This window comes from Elephantulus edwardii, unplaced genomic scaffold (genome assembly GCF_000299155.1).
Source record: "Elephantulus edwardii isolate Elephantulus edwardi_28Jun2011 unplaced genomic scaffold, EleEdw1.0 scaffold00103, whole genome shotgun sequence".
Taxonomy (NCBI): Eukaryota; Metazoa; Chordata; class Mammalia; order Macroscelidea; family Macroscelididae; genus Elephantulus; species Elephantulus edwardii.
This window is the reverse complement of record NW_006399853.1, coordinates 9,961,549-9,981,988: the sequence shown is the minus strand read 5'-3', so window position 1 is coordinate 9,981,988 and position 20,440 is coordinate 9,961,549. Positions and strand designations below refer to the sequence as shown.

The following is a 20,440-nucleotide window of genomic DNA, read 5'->3' as shown; positions in this document are numbered from 1 at the left end:
ACAGGCTGAAAATGATACATGCCTGGATGCCTTTATTTTCCACTAGTTCAAACTACATAAAATATGTATGCTGTTTCAACAGACATATATTGCTACTTCAAGAGACAGACCACTTATACAATGGAAATGGATGCATTGCATTTCTGAGTTATCATTGAGTCTGTATTAATAAAAGATACCAAATATTCTTTTTTATCTAAAAAAAAGCATTATTTTATGTGGCCATGGTATACATAGACGTGGCCTGATCAGTTTTTCACTATACCACTGGGATTCCTTATAAATGACAATTAGTAAATAATTTATTTTTACCCAATAGTCTTACATAGAGTGGTTGCTATGTTATTAACACTATTTTCTATTTTGCAACATTCATCTGCACAAACATATCAATTTCTTCCTTTTATCAGAGAAAATAAAACTAAGAGTGGTTATTTTCCCTTTATGAAAGAAAACCAGAACAAATGATTCATCAACAGCCCCCTTCCCATCTACACACATCCTTCAATTGCACATTGACCCACCAAAACACTCACACTTGTCACTTTTGACTCAACATCTCATAAGCTCTCCATAAGCCTATTTTAAAAGAGCTGCTCCTTAATTAGTGTCACCCTCAAAATGACCTACTTGCTAGCATTCAGGTCTAAGTCACTGTAGGAAGGTTCACACTCTGTCATCAGATTTTAAAGGCCAGAGAAAACTAGGTATGAGTCAATATGAAGTTTCTCCTTTGGGTTTTTCTTCCCCACCCCCCTTTATTTTTTTAATTGATTTTTTAAAAATTATTTTTGTGTGAGTATACCGTCAAATCAGATCTGACTGATACAGGAGGAGATTGTCCCTCCTTTCCCGGCAGAGCATGTGGTGGATTTGAACCATGAGCCTCTGGGATTGTAGTTGCAGCTCCTTGCCATCAGGCCACCAGAGCTCCCCCCTCCCCTTTATTTTTAAGTCAGCCTCAATTTATGCTCTGTGGGCAGATCTGAACATTAGACACTAAGCTATGGAGTCTACTGTTCTACCCACTACCTCTGTCAATAACTATCTATCTATCTATCTATCTATCTATCTATCTATCTATCTATCTATCTAACATCTACCTATCTATCTATCTATCTATCTATCTACCTACCTACCTACCTACCTATCTCCTAGAAAAGCAAGAGCAGCAGTCATTAAGCAAATAAAATAAAAACCAACAACAAAAACCTTCTGCCATGCCTATGATAAACTTAAACTTGGCATTCTTAACCTCTCAGGAGAAGTCTCAACGTCAGAACTTTTGATCTTTCCTTTGTCTCTTCATATATGTGCAGGGGGACAATTTCAAAGAGTTAAGAAAAGGCAACCCTTTTTGATGAATTGAGGAATTTATACATGACATTATTATTCTTATATAATACTATTTTCTTTAAAATTCAAACATATTGCAATCGAGTTGGTTCTGATTCATGGAGATGAATCTTTATGGGAGGAGATTATCCATCTTTTCCCCCAGAGCATCTAGTGAATTTGAACTAATTACCTTCTGATCAGCAGCCCAAACCCTCATCATTACCCCATTCGGGTTTCATATACTAATATAAGGACATAAAAGTAACAAAACGACATACAGATCAATACAAAACAACAGCAAGTTTCTGTTTTAAATAACAGATGTTGTGTCAAATGTGTAAAAAAGCCCAAAATCCTCCAATTGTTAAATTTCTAAATTTTTTGTGACAATGTTATACATTTTCTCACAGTACATGTGTTTACTTAAAGAAAGCTCGTTATGTACACCCATGTGTATTGCTGTGTTGTTCACAATGGCAAAGAGATGGAAACTACCCACGTGCTCATCAACAAACAAATGGATAGAGAAGCTCTGGTATATTCACATAATGGAATACTACGCTGCATTGAAAAACAAGGAACTCGTGAAATATTATACAAAACGTGTGACCCTGGAGGACATTATGCTGAGTGAAATATCTCATTCATGAAAGGACAAATACTTCATAATGTCACTGTTATGAAACAGGATTGACATCGGAGTTGGAGAGAAAATAACAAAAGAGGGAATAATTAATGTACACCACATTGAAACAGATGAGAGAAAGAACTGCTTAAAAAGAATATACATTTAGGTATTATCTGCATGACAACAGTCCAGAATAATAGGTGCATAGCAAATGGGACTGGGGTGGGGGTGGGGCGTTGTATAATAATGAAAGAATTTTTTTTTCCAAAGAGAAAGTGAATGGGCGAGGGGAGGGGCAGGGAGGATAATGTGCAACAATGAATAGAAATCCAAGTTCTCTATAAATTTTCATTAAAATCTCAATTAAAAAAAGAAAGCTTGTATTTTTCTTTTGCAGAGAGCAATAATGATGTTGACAAACAGCATGGCCCACCTACAAACACCTTCTGGTCCAAAACACACACACTGTGCCACAGCTGCACATGGCGGCCCCTGAAGAGGTAATTCTAGCTTCACTGTGCTAAAGAACATTCTGGAAAGAGCTGAAACACTCAAGTACGAAAATAACTACAACAGCAACAAACTCAATACTCCTAAGTCCAAGGGAGCACCATCATTAGAGATACTTCACTCAAGAAAAGCTGGACCTTTACTTTTTAAACAGGGATTTTAAAAACTAATTATTCCTCTTTCACGAAAATGCTAGTTCAACTCCTATGAAGAAAAACTAGCCTAGAGTGGAAATGGCCTGATACAGTAAAACCACACTAATTTTTATTCCACTGATTCATTTTGAGTTGATGGTTATCTTTGCAATCTAGGGGGGAAAATAAGCATAGGAAATGTCTGGCCCATTTAATTTTTTTTTAAAGGACAGCTTTTCAAGCACCATTTTTGTATTAATTTTAATTAAAACAGTAAGTAAATGAACATAAAATAATTCACAGCTATTAAAAGATCTTAAAAGATGTTCTAAAAGTACAATTGATTTGCTTTCCTCTTATTTGTCTGCAAAGTTATTAAAGAAGCACCTCTTAAACAATGCTTAATAACTCATGTTCCTCCCAGATTCAGACCTGGCGTCCACATAAGCAAAATCAATGAGCACAATTCTTTCATTGTTAACGTCTAGAAATCTTGATTACTGAACACTGACTTTATATACACTAATTCTGTGAGTTGATTGTGTTGCTGTTGTTGGGTGCCTCCAGCAGGTACAGAGCATTAAGAGATTTCCTATTTTTTCCCACAGAGAAGCTGGTGGAACAGTTCTATTAAACGTCGCTTTCTTTCACGTCAGGTTGAAAAATTCACCTAAACATGTCTTATAACGTTACTACAATATATTAATTTAGTTATATAAACTGCGTAACTAATAACACAGCCATTCCCAAATACGAACAACATGCTTTAAAATGTTTATGCTCCAAACTTTTCTTACATATACCCCTTCATTTAAAAAGCTTGAGATATATTGTAATGTTAAGTGCTATCAACTCATATAGGACCCAGAGTGACCCTAGGAATAAGAAATCTGAATCCCGTCCTATCTTCATCATCTCTGGCACACTTGATTTTGAAGAGGTCTCTCACCGTGAACTTACACAATGTAATATTTTTCCTGATATCCCAACTGCTGGTATTAAGGATGGTGGCTTAGTGGTAAGAAATTGGGCTGCCAATCCAAAGGTGTATGGTTCAAATTTACCAGCTTCTCCGTGGAAAGAAATGTAGGTTGTCTTCTCCTATGCAATTCACTCCTCTGAATAGCCGCTAGAATGTAAGCTCAGAGTCAGTTCCAACTCATACACAATAAACATCTGGCTGATGACCATGCATTTAATTTTTATTAGAAAGTTTTCCCATCAATACTTCCTCTGTCCATTGTGTGATGTTTGGGTTAAAGATCACATTACAGAACCTGCAAATCCTTTAAACAAATATGTTTGAGCTGGAAGCATGCCGGGGGTGGAGGGGCACTGTGACTCTGTGTATGGCACACCCACGCTGCCTGTCAGGGTGATGTGGCCATCTGAAACGGGAAACCAGCACGGACATCAGAATCTGCTATGTGTCCATAAAGCCCATTTCTAAAAATAATCCATTTTAAAAACAAAGCTAAACTTCCTAAGTTATGTTGTGTGTTGTCTACCGAAGAGCTGGAGCCCATAGCTGACCCTCTGGTGAGTTTGCAGATGCAGTTAATCTTATGGGAGGAGACTGCCCATCCTTCTCCCACAGAGCAGCTGGTAGCCTTGAACCACTGTATTTTAAAAATAAAGCTAAATTTCTTAAGATTAAAAAAATATACATAATCAAAATCTCCAATCTTTTATTCCTATATCACATATTCCACTGAGTGATCTTTGCCATCAACTGTCTTAAAGAGTGTAAGACAGAAAGAGCATTTTTTTTTTAGTGTTAGTCTTACAGAGTAGAACTTGTACTGTGCAGATCCAGTATCTTACATGCCTAGTAACTATTATATGGGCAAAAACTATTCCTGTTCATATTTTGGACACTGTACTAATTCTTCCCTAGAAGCAGCAGACACCAAGGACACCAAAAGCTATGCGGAAGTCAAGGCAAGTAATAAGCAGAAGATTAAACAAGCAAAAAACCCAATTTTGATTTGATGAAAACATTAACACAATTGAAACAGGGAAGATGCTGGAGCACAACAACCCTATTCAAAGGCTGCTTATATTTATCAAGGAACTCTAAACCCAATAAACTCCTGCTGAATTTGCCAGTAAATAATCCTCCCGATGCATTAGTGCTGAGCAGCGCAATGCCACAAGCCGTCACGGGATCTGACAGAGTCAGAATATACCACCTAGGTCAGCCAGTCTGACCTCGCACATTTTACAAGGCTTCATTTTCAACCATTCCCAGAAACCTCTTATGTAACCTGTTCCTAAGCATCTGCCATGAATTACAGAAATTAGAGACAGTTTATCCCATCTACGAGCTCCCTGGGGAGATGATTCCACTTTGTTACAATTCCCAATGTAAATAATACATATGTGTGTGTGTGTGTGTATGTATAGATAGATAAACAGATACATACTATATATATTTTTTTGTTTGTTTGTTTGTTTGTTTTGTTTTGAACTTTCACTAACTTGGGTCCTAAATTATATTGGTCTTTCTATTCATGATCTTTTTCAGAAGAAATCTGTTCTTTTCCTAAAGTATTTTTTGTTCTTTTGCTCTAGATCCTCTCTCTGTATGAACACTCTATTGTCTATCCTTTTAAATATGCCCATCAGTAGACAAGCTATAAATGACTGGCTTCTTCCACTCATAAATCAATCCCACTATTCTCTTAATCAGTATTTCTTGGACTTCCCAGAACTCTTTCTATGGAACATAAATGTGCAGTTAAGATGCATCATTTATCATTTTTAAATATTCCACCTGAAAGGAAACAATGTCCAAGTGTCTATGAGCGCTCATTTCATTTCTACATTGTCACAAAATTAGAACCAAAGAAAAAAACAATTCTCAATTCACAGCTTAGCATTCTTTTTAAAAAGGCAAACAAAAAAAAAAAAAGAAATGAAAAAACAGCAAATGACTATCACTTTAGTAACTATTTTAGGAAAAGAAACATGTTTTCCAGTCAAAAACACGAGAAACCTTTTAATTGGATAATTAAGTTATTGACAAATAAGACTTTCAGGAACTGGTTTATTGTCTTCTTTCATTAATTAAATATAAATAAAAGATAATAAAGAGGAAAAAGTGGGCTAATTAGAACTGGATCTCTTTTCAACTGTTTAGTAGTTGTTTAGTAACTCAGCAAATAAATACGAAGAATTTAATGTAAGATTAAGAAAGGAAATGACTTAAAACTCCACACACAATTTCTCTGTTGGTTTTTGTCAAGTTAATTCTGATCCTCCATCGGTTTCTGAAGATTTTTACAGGAGAGTCTTCACCTTTCTCCTGCAAAACTGCTGGTGGATTCGAACCAATGGAGACATAGGTCTTTTTAGTTAGCAGCAGAACACAATACACAACTGGGAAAGGTCAATCAAAAAAATGGTAAGAAGTGGTCCCATCCCAAAGCAAAGTTCCATAAGACGAAAACAAAAAATTCTGGAGAAGATGGGAATATATTGGACCTCAAATATTATCTGGGGGATTATATTATTATGGCAAATAATTCTTAAAAATTTGGAAAGAGAAATATCATTTGGCCCAACATCTCTCTTCTAGGTAGAGATCCTGAAGAAATAAGGGCTGGGACAACAACAGATAAATGCACACCCATCCTCCAGAGAGCATTATTTGCAAACAGCTAAGAACTGGAGACAATCTATGCACCCATCACCAGAGGAATGAATAAATGCCATAGTTTTATGATACATACACATAACGAAAAAAATCTATGATGTTAAAGGAAAAGAAATTAATGAAACTCCTCCCTCTGCATTGAGTGAAGTAAGTCTGTCACAGAAGAACAAATATATGAATCCACTATTACGGAAAACTAGAAAAAGTCTAAACAAAGAAACATTCTTCTATGGTAGAAATGATCCATGTATACAGCACAGCCAACAGGTGGCTAAGGCTTGTAAACTTCTTAATCATAATCAATCCCCTTGAAGGAAAGAGATGCTAGTCCTAGGGACTCAGAATTGTGCAAAGTGAAACTGGTCGATAAAGAAGTTGTTGTTGAGTATCATCAAGTAGGAATCAACCTATAGCTGACCCTCCAGCAGATTTTCAGAGGCAATAAAGCAAATTACACCGGAGGAGATTGCTCGGAGCTGAAGGTGGATTCAAACCATGTTCTTTTGTGTTGCCAGCTTGATTCCTTACCACTGAGCCATGACAGCTCCTTCAGAAAACAAGAGTCCTACCTACTTTGGGCAAATTCTCAAACCTCCTACCCACAGTGGGTAAATAAGTTATGAAAGAATATATAATTCTATGCATAGGGACAAAATATATGTATAATAAAGTCACTGCAATATGGGAAATAAATGCACACATTGTGAAGATTTAGATTTTTATCATTTAAATCAGGATGCAAAGAACTAAAAATGAAAATAAGAATCCAGGCAATGTCTGGGTTATAAATGAGATCTGTTTGTTCACATTCAACTTATTGCCATTGAGTCAGAACTGACTCGTATCTGACCTTCCACTGGAATTAGGCTTTAAATCACACAGGAGGAGACTGCCCATCTTTTTCTCTCAGAGCCACTGGTGGATTCCAACTGGCAGAGAGGCAGGACGCTTGGGGTAGCAGCACGACAGCTTACAGACTGTGCCACTAGGGTTCCAAGTCTGCTCCTGGGTGTTTCCTTAAACCAAATTCCTAAGTCAAGTCATGACCGCTGACTTGCAGCCTTCCTTGGCGGCAAGAAAAAAAATGCAACAGTCTTGACAAATGATTCAAAAGATGCACGTGTGACAAGTGAGAGAGACTGGGACAAAGGATAGAGTAGGAATTGGCCTAATAATTTTCAAGTCAGGAAAAATTCCCCACTCAATTGCAGTGAATCTCTTCTATTTTTTAATTTTCTTTTATTAATTTTAATGAACATATACAGAAATTTTGGATTTCCATTCATTCATTGTTGCAGTGAATCTTTTATATACCAATTGTATGCTTGAGAATTTATGTGAAAACATTCTGCTAGATGTGCAAAAAGGATTAACTATGCTAATTTTCACCTCCAACTGGATAAAAAGGGAAATTTTTAAAATCACATTCTGAAGTGTTCCACAAAAAAAAAAAAAAAAAATAAAATACAGAAGATCGCAAGAAACGGCACTACAATCCCGAAGGCAAGCAGTTCAAATCCTCCAGCTGCTCTGCAGGAGACAGATGGGCAATCTCCTCCTGTGCAATTAACTGCCTCTGAAAACCCCTGGAGGGTCAGCTATGGGTCGGTGCCAGTGGTCCTCAACCACAACAAGAGCATAGGAATAGACTTAGTGATCCAAAAAACCTAAGGTCATCTTTAGGAAGTAAAGGAGTTGTGGTGTTATGGTGCTCTCTGTGTTGGGCGGCTAACAGTAAAGGCAGCAGTCTGAGTCCTCAGCTGCTCCACAGGAGACAGATGGGCAGTGTCCTCTCCTAAGGAGTTCCACCCTGGGAAACCTCATCAAAGTCAGGAATAGCTGGAACAGGCTCCAAGGCAGTGTGGGCGGGTTTCCTTGGTTTTACTATAGAATTTAAAGAATTAAAATTGACTTGAAAAACATGGAGCTGAATGTACAGAAACAAAAATATCTAAGAGAAGTGTTAAGGAGGAAAAGGATACAATAGAACATAATTTACATTGTGACATATTTTATGGAAATAAAATGCAAGTTCTCCTTTTTGTTTTCACTCCTCTGTATTACCAACTTTACCCTGCTTGGCTTCCATGACTTTTCTATAAAGACTGGGGATTTTTTAAAGGTAATATTCAAATTAGGTTAAGTACAACAACCCAGATTCCAAAATGTGAGATAACAGCTCAGGAGATAAAAGTTACGGCTACTCTTTCAAAAGGAAAATAGAAAATAGTAAAAAGAAAATCTAATTTGATAATTGCTCTTACTGGTTGTAAACTTTAAGCCCACTAATAAAAATATGTTTTTATATGAATGTGTGTATATGTATATATATATGTGTGTACGTATATAGATGTATGTGTATATTATGTGTATATATACATATGTGTGTGTGTGTGTATATATATATATAGTAGTGCTTGACTCGAAGGCAATCAACAACAAATATATATACATATATATACGTGTGTGAATATATGTATGTGTGTGTGTATATATATACACATATATATACGTGTGTAAATATATGTATGTGTGTGTATATATATATATATATATATATATATATATATATATTGTGAATAGGAGCTCAGCTATAAAGTCAACTCTGTTAAGAGTTAAATGTACTCACAACAAGCTTATAGGACAATGTCGAAGCTACCTGTGGGTTCCATGGCTTTTATCTTTACTGCACACTGCCATGTCTTCCTCCTACGAAACAGCCAGTAGGTTCGAACTGCTGACATTTACTTTGAGTTCACAGCTCAACATTCAACCACTGCATCACCCAAGCTGCTGGTGATCAGGACCCAAGAATCCAATATTGTCAAATAAAACACACACCAACGCCTCAGCTGGATACCTGACGTGACTCTTTTTCTTTCCCCACAAATCCATGCTGCCCTCTTCTGGATAGTGTCAGAGCAGATTGAGTGTATGTGACAGTAAAAACATAAGAGAGAATAAAAGACAGTATTCATTCATTTAACTTAAAGAACTCAGTCTATATGCTTACACTCAGAAATACATAGTTAAATAATTTCACCATTATAATTATTTTATCAATTATCAAATTATCAATTATAAAAAAAATCAAACCTGTAAAATATATTTTAAAATATGTACCAAATTTTCTGCTGTATATAAAGTGCTAGCAACAGCAAGAGATCTGATAATCCACTCATCCATACGTATAAGAAACACAAATGAGAAACAGACACTTAAAATAAGTGAAACACTGCACCTCAGGTTCTGCCTTTCTCTTCCACACTCATGCCTTTCCAGAAGCAAATGACAAGCTGAATTTAGTATGGTTTTTTCCAGTTCCATTTTAATACTTTTACTACCTATAAATGTACTCATGATTACATAATACGGTTTTGTGCATCATATTAAATCGCACAATACACGTTCAAACATACACAGTTGTATTCTCAGTCACAGACTCTACACAAACTCCTTCAGCAATTGAAAATTAACTGACAAAACGTGGGTTGCTCCCTGAAGAAATATCTACTATTTATGTATAATAGATTATATATGATATAATAGATTATATAATATAGAATTAGAGTAGAATAAAACAGAACAGAATAGAAATGTGTACGAAAAATATTCTGCTAGGCCAATAGCACTTCTTAAAATTTTGCAATTTTCACTGCTATCAACCAAGTTAATTTTATAAAGGGAAATTTAGGTGAAGGGAACTTTTTAGTGTTTTACCCTGTCACCTTGGTCTCTGCACTGACATCTTTGCCGTTTAACACTTTGACAAAGTCCCTGACAGCAGCTTTGCCCAATGCAACACGCCTTTTGATTTACTGAGGGCTACTTCCATGGGAGCTTGGAAGGAGGAGTGGCATCCACTTCCATAATAGCTTGCCTCCGGAAACCCTATGAACGTGGAGAAAGGAGGAAAGGCACCCAAGCGTCGAGGACTCTCCTTCAAAGGGTCACTATGAGTTGCCTGCAACTCGAAAGCACTTAACAACAACTTCCATAGGTGTTGATTGCAGATCCAAATAAAAGGAAATCTTTGACAACTTCAATCTTTTCTACCCATTCTGTTTGCCCTGACTATATATATAATTTTGCCCTGCCATCACCCTCCAAAGTATTTTGTTAGTATCTCTAATTTGTCATTTATATTCTGTCTTGCAAAAGAGTAACTTAAATATTTGCCTTATCTTTCTTCTAAAATGTAAGCTTACACTCCTTGCAACACTTAAAACGTATCACCTGGTAGATGTAGGGATCCCCTCTTCCCCCACAATTGGAACTTTGTGAATTTTCACGGCTCCATGGGCACGGCATGATCCAGTCACTTGGTTATTTTCTATTCTAGGAGCTATCCGAAGGAAACCCACCATCAGATTTCCAAAGCTCTTAATCACAGCAGGAGGAGACTTCCCATCTTTGTCTCTCAGAGCACCTGGTGGACTTGAACTGCCAGAGATGCAGTCTTTCAGTTAGCTGGGCAAAGCTTTACGGCTATGCCACCAGAGCCCCTCCGCCCTCATGAGTACCTCCCTTTAGTACCTCTGTAGTAGGTACCAGAAGTGGGGGGGAATCTCCATCTTCTACTATTATGTGACCAAAGTAACTGATCACAATTTTGCTTAAATATATGTTGTTATGAATATAGTTTTTAAACAGAAAGGGTTTTGTTACCTCCTGACATATTTTCTTTGTTAGTCTAGACTCCATTTACATGCCTCACAGCAATATCGCTCAGCTCCCACAGTGAGAAACCATCTATTGTCATCAACTTACACTACAGTTTTCAGGCGGAACTAGAAGTTGAGTAATCTCGCCACCATGCACACAGAAGATATGCTTCATTTCTCCAGAAAATATGTCCCAAATGATGACAGAGAAGTCCACGCCACCAGAGATGAGGTATCTTTGATCGTAACGTGCGGAGACCTGATGAGGATATAGCAAACATGTGACTTTGTTCCGATGACCTCGGAGTGTCCTGTGAGGTGGCCAACCTGTGAATGAGGTTTTGGTTTTAAAATGGGAAAATCAAAGTCTTACAAAGATCTAACAAGTAAAAATAAACATCAATTGTCAGAATAATTACACATCATTGTATCTCATAAAAGGTGTAAAAATTTTCTAGAACGACCCTAAAGAGAACGGTGTTCACTAGGCACCTGAGATTATTAAGCAATTAAAAGGTGGTTAGCTCAGAGTCACATGTGCTTTAAATGTAAAATATATATGACATTTCTACATCTGAAAAAAAAATACCTTGAGATTTTTTTTTTAACATTTATGGTAAAAGCTGAATTAGACATTATAATAAATTAATTCATCAAGTTAAAAACTATTTTAAAATAAGCAAATAAAAAACAAGTTATAGTAATAGCTTTTCTATATTGTGTTAAATCAAACTTATTATTAAAGTCATATTTCATTATATTTCTTTTAATTTTGTAACTAGAAAACTTAAAGAGATGCAGATATATATGACTTGAGGGGGACTGGAGCAAGATCCTGGTGAGAGCAAAACCCTGGTGGTGAGATCCTGGAAATAGTGGTGTAGAGACTCTGGCATTGCTGTGGAGAAGTGTGGTAACATGTAACCAGAGAAGCCCTGAGATAAAGGCGACAGTTAGAGGTTTTCCTGTACTTGCTGGATGATTGAATGAAAAACTGGCTTATAACTGCTCTGAGATAAAGTTTGCTAGAGTAACTGAGGAAACCAGAGGCTGATTTGTGCTGCTGAACTCAACCTAGACTTTCACCTGTTGGCTAAGAAGCTTTTTGAATTAATTAAGGCATTGTGTCTTGCTGTTAATCTGAATTTCTGCACTATTATCTGGACCTGCACTGGGTGATATTCTTTGCCTTCCCCACTACCAAACTTATTTCCTTAATATACCCAACTCTCAGTACCACTTCTGTGAGTAAAGTCTGTGAGTTACCAACAAATGTCAAATCCAATGATTGGTGGGAATGGGTACAGGAGCATGGGAAGTGGCATGTCCAACCTAGCAGCTGTCTGTTCGCTGCTATGGCCTAGTGGCAAGATGCTGCACTGCAATCCCAGAGGTATGCAGTTCAAATCCACCAGATGCTCTGCTGGAGAAGGAGAGGCAATCTCCTCCTGTACCAGTCAGATCTGATTTGACGGTACACATAAAAATAATACGATAAAAATAAAAAAAAAATTTCTCTGTTTGCTGCTATGGTTATTGATGGGGACAGTTCCCCTTTGTGAAGCAGGCAGAAGTCAGACTCAGGCACCACCCTCATGTTTCATCTCTTCCTTTTTCAGTTAGGGGTGTGTGTACATACTTATACACACACAGAGTTTATAGTACGGCTGGATATCACTACTCTAGAAGATTGTCAGTATTACTGATAATAACTAGGAAATTACAGAGGTAATTAACTAAACTAATAGATCATCTATTGTTCATACAGTTGCTATGAATCACAGTCAAATGGAGAGCATCTTATAACAATATTGATTAAGGAATATTCAAGCGATAGAATGGAATATTTCATTTTCCAGTCATAATCTATTATTAATAATAAACAGTTACATTTCCCTGAAAGTCATGGAGCATTTCCCCTGTTCATTAAACTCTACCAACTGTATGTCAGGCATGCCGACTAGTGCATTTTATTGGTTAAAAGTCATGCCAGGCATTTTCTAAATCATGGTTCCAGCGTCTCTCAAACTCCTCTTTGGATCATGCGTGTACCTCTTCGGAGCATGTGTTCTCCTTGGAGCAGCTGGACGATGGCCGTCTGAGTGGCAGGGACAATGATTATGCTCCCATCCTCACGACCACAGACCAGTCGACCGTGAGCTGGGATGTACACACTGGCGGTCACTTTCAGAGGCTCGTTACTGTTGGGAATCACACTTAGCTGATCTATAATTCCAGCAGAACAGGGATTCAGTTTATCAAATGCCTCTTGCAAACTAATAGAAGTTGTCATCCGCAGTCCTGTAGAGGTTTTATTACACAGAAAAGGAAACATTGGGACACGTTAAAAAAAAAGAATATTAAAATAAATATGATTCTACTTGATTTGATAATATTTTAAAAATAAACACCATCAAATTATCATTTTGTATCAAATATCATTCAAAGGAAATTACATGTGTGCATCATGAATTTGTTAATCAAGTGTTAACATTTAAGGTGTCAAATTAAAATAAGAAATTGCTGCATGGTTTACCTTCTTCACCTTCCTGTTTCTCAAGCATGTCTGATATGTTCCAAATATTCAATCTTCCAGAAGAATCCCCCTGAATTAACAGTTTGTGGAAGTTCTCGCTGCAGCCACAGAAGAACCGAGTAACAGGAGGGCAGATCAGCATCTGGCAAAACAAACTCCAGTTTCAATATCTTTAACGATATTTAATCGCATTTCCTCACACATTACCAACATTTTTTCAAATAAAGACAGAAATACTTTATTGCAATCTTAGAAAAGAAATGTAAGAGTGCAACACGAGCATTCAACAATATATTAATGTTACACTATTGCATTAACAAATCCATCAACTAATATTCAAGTCCAATATAACACAAGTAGCCAAAGATATGAAAACTCTATTATTTGTTTTTATCCTGTTATTATGAATTCTTTTTCCCCCCTTCTGTCTAAACCCATAAGCGGGTAAATAAACCCACTGCTGTCCATTCTGTCCCATCTCACAGCAACCCTCCCTGGGTTGCCAAAGCTGTAAATCTTTACAGGACAAGACTGCCTATGCCGTGGCTGATGGATCAGAACTGCTTGGTGGCCTTTAAATTAGCAGTCACATATGTTACACACTTTGCCACTAGGGCGCTTACTTGTTCATATAGCAGGTCAAAGTCAAGGTCATTGTTGTCAAGTAGGAATGAACAATCTGACCCACCAACTAGTCCCCAAAGCTGTAAACTGCACACAACATTTCTCATCGTTCTCACAAGGAGCTGTGGGTGGATTCCAACCACCAGAGAGCCATGGGTTTGGGGTCAGCAGCCCGACTCCACAAAGAGTACAGTATCCATCCATGATTAACCACATTATCATCATGTTATCCCACTATTTCATCAGTCATGGACAAGAGCAGCAAATTACACTACCTACCATGCATTTGGAGTTAGAGAAATGCCATTTTTAAAATGAGTATGTTTTTAACCTAATATCATGATCACATTTATTTCCTCAACTTGCTTCGATCTCAATGTTACCTATAAACTACTAAGATTAAATACCTTTGTTTACAGTCCTGTGTATACTTTCACTGTGAATATGAATTTTTTTATCTTAGGATACTGACCTTAGCTCTCTTATTTGAAAATGTGCAATAACGGTGGATTCATGAAACAAAAATTGAAGTTGTCAATTCACAGATACCTAAATAGTTAAGCATTGAATCTCATCCTGAAACAGTGCAAAAAAATTGGCTGCAGAGCGAGTAAGTAATTATAGTAAATAACCTAATTACTATATTTTGCATTAGATGCTTTCTAGAAAGTATGAGTGAAAGAAATTATATACATACCTCCACACATATATTAGGTATAACAAATTATTTTACTTAAATTCACAAAATTAAGGATTTTAATTAATAAAACCATGTTCTTAGCAAACAGGAGTGGCTGTAACAATCAATATATTTTAACACATGAATAATTCCCATCACATAATGTTGTTGTTGTTATGTGCTGTCAAGTTGCTTGCGACTCATAGCGACCCTATGCACAACAGCCCTAAACCCTGCTCTATCCTGCGCCAACCGCACTGTCCCCGACACACCCATCGTGATTACCCCAGTCACTGAATCAATCCATCTCATAGAGGGTCTTCCCCTCCTGCGCCGTCCCTCCACTCTCCCAAGCATGATGTCGCTCTCCAAGGACCTGTCCCTCCTAGCAACATGTCCAAAGTATGTCAGACGAGGCCCCAGAATCCTTGCCTCCAAGGAGTAGCCTGGTTTAATCCTCTCCAAGATGAATCTGTTTGTTTTCCTGGCAGTCCAGGGTACATTCAGTACTCTTCTCCAGCACCACAGCTCAAAGGCATCAACTCCCCTTCTGTCCTCCCTAGTCATTGTCCAACTCTCTGATGCATAACAAGCGATTGCAAAGACCATGGCCTGTATCAGGCGAACCTTAGTCTCCAGAGAGACACCGTTGCTCCTGAGTACTTTAGAGAGGTCCCTAACAGCAGACTTTCCCATCGCAATATGCTTTTTGATTTCCTGACTGCTGTTGCCAAGAGTGTTGACTGTGGAGCCGAGCAAACTGAAGCTGTGAGCAATCTCAATCACTTTGCCATCCATCCTGACGCTGCCAATTGGTCCAGTGGTGAGAATCTTTGTCTTCTTGACATTGAGCCTCAGTCTATACTGAAGGCTGCAGTCCTTGACGCTCTGCAGCAAGTGCATGAGGTCTTCCTCAGTTTCAGCAAGCACATAATACCACTATTTAAACTTAACATGTTACTGGGGTGCTAAGAAAAAGAGTGTGTTTATTACACAAATCATTATATCTTAGTTTAACAGGAAGGAACTGACTAGGCTAAAGGGCAATATTTAGGAGTTTAAATTAAGAGTAATAGATTACTGAGGATATCAATTGTACATGTTGTTGTTGTTGTAGTTTTTGTTAGATGTCATCAAATCAATTATGATCATAGGACCCTATGAACAACAGATCTGAACTTGTCCTACAAATACATTAGATCTGAATTTTCAAAATACTCATGGGTAAAAATAATCCCTTCCCTATCCCTTGCCTTGATGTGAAAAGGAGATACAATTTTTCAGAATGATCATGATGAGAAATTAATTGTTTCTTCCATCATTTGCATCGTCTTCTGTAGCTGTTCAAATAACTCCACGTCAACATACTTCTTCTGGTTCTCTGTGTCTAGGGTATTCAATAGCTATGCTTTTTTAAAGAAGGGTTGTTTTGTTTTTTCGTAATGTTTGAGGTTTCCTGCTGTTTTCTTGACATTATGTAAATCTTTTCTTGGTATATGTTAGGCTGTTATAACTGTGTAATGTCCCAGGGGAGAGTGATGTTCTATGAAGGATCTGTGTATTTGTACTTTAAAGGGAGTTGAGTGTTGTGGGTGCACTCGTGTTCCCCTTGGTTCAAGAAATCCCAAGTCTTCTCTACCTGTTGCAGTCGGGAGGGCTAAAGCAAGGAAGTAACAATGAAAAACTCAGAGTGTCTCATTATTACACTTCTAAAATGAAAACTTCTTACTTCCTGTTCACAGAATATAGAGTTGAAAATCAAACACCAAATGCAGTTGATTTTTTCAATTTCTCTTTTTATAGAGAAAAAAGCCAGTTTTCTCTTAATTTAGCTTCTTCTTGTTGTTATGTGTCATCAAGTCACCTGTGACTCATAGCGACCCTATGTACAACAGCCCTAAACCCTGCTCTGTCCTGTGCCAATCTCACTGTCTCTGACACACCCACCCCATTACCCCAGTCGCTGAATCAATCCACCTCATAGAGGGTCTTCCTCTCCTGTGCTGTCCCTCCACCCTCCCAAGCATGACATCCTTCTCCAAAGACTGGTACCTCCTAGTAATATGTCCAGAGTATGTCAGACGAAGCTTCAGAATCTTTGCCTCCAAGGAGCAGCCTGGTTCAAATGATTTAAATATCAAGCTCTGGTGGCCTACTGGTAAGGAGCTGCAGTGCCAACCCAAAGGAACATGGTTCAAATCCACTAGCTGCCATGCAGGGGAAAAAAGATGGGCAAAGTCCTCCCACACAAATGACAACCTCTGAAAATCTTCTAGAGGGTGAGCTGTAACTTGACAGTATACAGCAACAATCATTTCACTCTCCACATACTTTTTGGGATATATTGCCATGTATAATTCAAGTGATGAATTCTTTTCAACAAGCATTAACTCTTATTATGTTTATTCTTCTAAAATTGCATGTGTCATGATATTTATAATTGTATGACAGCATAAAATAAATTTATTCCATCATTAGGAATTTTATTAAAAGTCAGTTCTAATGTTCAATCACATAGGAGGATTATTAATAGTCTTAAAGAAAGGTAAATGTTCTGTTTTATACATATGTGAAATACATTTACAAGCTGTATTTCAAGGTGACTTAGGAAAGTTTTTGTTCTTTGTTTGTAAGGTCACTATGAAGTAGAGGCAAACTGATAGCACCTAACAAAATGTTAAAATAACTTACAACATCTTGACAAGTGCCTTGAATTGTACTGAATCTTTCAAATGCTTAGCTATCAATAAATAAATAAAGTCCAAACCCATTGCTTTCAAAGTCCAACTCATAGTGACCTAAAGTTCTAGATACTAAAAGAAGGCTGTCAACTTTCTCCTTCAGAGTGGCTAGTAGATTCAAACTGCCTTCTTTTAGGTAGAAGCCAGAACTTAACCTACTGCAATACCAAAGACACCAATAAATGTAGATGTAAAAATCTCCAATGCAATTATCAATTACAAATGATTCCTAAAGAATTTTACCTCTTTATCCGCTCGATCCAGGAGGCAGTGTTGTACAGGAGGAATTAAATTTTCAACAGCTTTCCCTACGTCACTTCGGAATGAATCACTAGCTGGAAGGCAACTAAAATTGGGGTAATGGGGGAACAGAGCATTCAATTATCATAATTTGTATTATTATGCCATTCTATGCAAAAAGATTTTATAGACAACGGACTAGAGTAGATTTTTAAGTTACAGTTACTTTAAAGCAGCCATTAAGTTGAATAATTGCTATAAAAATATTCTACTCTAAATAAAAGATCAACTAATTTCTGTAATTAGATGTTAAAATGGAATTACAAATCTAATGTAAAATGATCTCCCTAGACTAAATATTTAAATTAGAAGTATTTCCATAGTTTCAGGTCATCCAAATTCTGAGTGCCTTTTTACTTTTATTTGAACTATTATATATTGAATACCTGGCAGGTAGTTTGTAAATATAACTCTGTCCATTTTCAGTCCAAATGATGACTTTATCTGCCGACACAAAGTCGCCACCAGTCCACGCCTGTCCATTCTCACTCGGGCCTGAGCACAGCAGGGAATAGTCTCCAGCATCAAACACCTACAAGGAAGGAGAGACTCATAACCCAGTTCACGTCACTGTGATTCGAGTAACATACAGCCACACTCCAGCTTAAAAAAAAAATCAGAAATTCATAATCCAGTTCACGTCACTGTGATTCAAGTAAGATACAGTAACACTCAAACTGTAAAAAAAAAATCAGAAATTCATAATCCAGCTCATGTCACTGTGATTCAAGTAAGATACAGCAACACTCCAACTTTAAAAAAAAAATCCAAAATTCATAATCCAGTTCATGTCACTGTGATTCAAGTAAGATACAGCAACACTCCAACTTTAAAAAAAAATAAATCAGAAATTAAGTTGTTTTTAACAAGTTTAGTTTTTTGTTTTTTTTTTTTTTCCAATCAGAAGAAAACTTCAGAACTATCAAGCTGGACTCAGTTTAGATCATCCTAATTTTGTTGGTAGTATCCTGAGCATCAGAGTCGGGCAGAAGTGGAACATATAGGCCTTATTCTCTCCACCGGCCTAATCAACATGTTGACCTTGGCCACATCAATATCACTGAGCTTCTTTACAGCTTGTTTGATTTGGTGCTTTATTGGCCTTGACATCCAAAGAACACAAGTGTGTTGATCTGTCTTCTTCATGGCTGACTCAGTGGTCGGGGGAAACTTGATGATGGCAAGTTTATTTTTCCTGGGGGCACCCTTCCCGGGGTATCCTGGCTTCCTTTGGAGTCTCAGCTTCTTAGACCACCAGAAGGTGGGCGATGTGTGAATCTTCTTTTTTCTTTGTGGCTGTGGAAGCCCTTCAGGACTGGATTCTTGGCTTATATCACCTCTGGATTGGCTTCAGTTCTGGGAAGGGCATGGCGTCATCTTTGTAAAAAGCAACACGTTTAGCTCATTAGAGTTTACTCCTCATGTTGTCAGTGAATCACAGCAGAGTCCCCTTCAATGAGAAAAAGGCAAGCACCCCCCATGGCTGGAAGAGCCTCCTGGTGGGCAGGCTATAAAGAGGAGGCCAAGTGCTGGCCTCTCCGGGGACAGGAGTCTTTGGATGTTTTCATCGAGTTGAAGGTCACGTTGGCCTGAAGATGAGACTCCCATCCCAGTGGACACCTGGATGGCAGTGTGCAAGCCAGCCTGAGTCAGAGAGCCCAGGTGAGTCATGTCCACTTTTGTGACCTGTGGAAACTGGAGCTAATACACGTGCATTGCTTCACACTGTGAAGTTTGGCATAATTTCTTAGGGTATCATTAGATAACTAATTCACGCACCTGGAGACGTGGCTGTGAGGAGAATAGGGGATAACAGTAAACTCTAGGTGAAGTGCTAGGTTTAGAGCAAACATTCAAAGTCAATTGATTATCTTTCTATGATGGAAATATAGCTGTGTTAGCTGTGAAGTAATGGAGGAAGGCTTGACTCCAACTCCAAAAAAGGAGGAAAAAACAAATAGCAATTCAGGTATGTTCTCTGTTGTTAAATTCTGTCAAGTCAATTTTTACTTTATGGTAAACCCCATATGACTGAGGAGAGCAACTTCACCAGGTTTTATACGGGAGTAGGTCAGCTATTCATTTTGTGTGTGTGTGTACCACCAAATCACATCTGACTGGTACAGGAGATTGTCCCTTCTCCAGCAGAGCATCTGGTGGATTCAAACCACTCAACTCTGGGACTGTGTAGTACTGCTTCTTGCCACTAGGCCACCAGAGCTCTACAGGTCAGCTACTCTTTCTCACGTGGAGTAGCTACGTGGTTTTGAAGAAATAATCTCTCAGTTAGCACCCATATGCTCAAAACTACACCAGAGAGGCTCTTTTTGAAAATGATGCCCAACAAAGATGTGTTCAACCTGCACAAAAACCCACTACCATTAAAAGAAACAGGAAAGATCTGGTGTGAAAAACAATGTATACGAACTCTGCAAATAAACCAGCATAAAATGAAAATTTTATCTAAAAAAAATCCCCAACAAACCTCACTACCACTGCTTAAACTGTCTGGCATAATGATTAAGACACTAGCAAAAAGTAAAAAGTAAGAATAGCAGAACAATAGTACAAATTGAACAAAACACAAATGAAAAGATATCTACAAAAATCCAAATTAAAAAAAAAAAA

General features: G+C 37.6%; 1 protein-coding gene across 2 annotated transcripts in view; it reads right to left on the bottom strand.

Moving 5' to 3' along the window:
- The window catches only part of WDR7 (WD repeat domain 7), a 349,149-nt gene that overhangs the window by 309,847 nt on the left and 18,862 nt on the right, over positions 1–20,440 (bottom strand). For both annotated transcript variants that reach the window (XM_006891734.1, XM_006891735.1), the window contains exons 7-11: positions 18,199–18,344; positions 17,756–17,858; positions 13,469–13,610; positions 12,985–13,233; positions 11,039–11,259 (exon numbers count right to left, since the gene is read on the bottom strand). In XM_006891734.1, the coding sequence (XP_006891796.1) occupies positions 11,039–11,259; positions 12,985–13,233; positions 13,469–13,610; positions 17,756–17,858; positions 18,199–18,344 (861 nt within the window). The remainder of the gene's footprint in view (positions 1–11,038; positions 11,260–12,984; positions 13,234–13,468; positions 13,611–17,755; positions 17,859–18,198; positions 18,345–20,440) is intronic.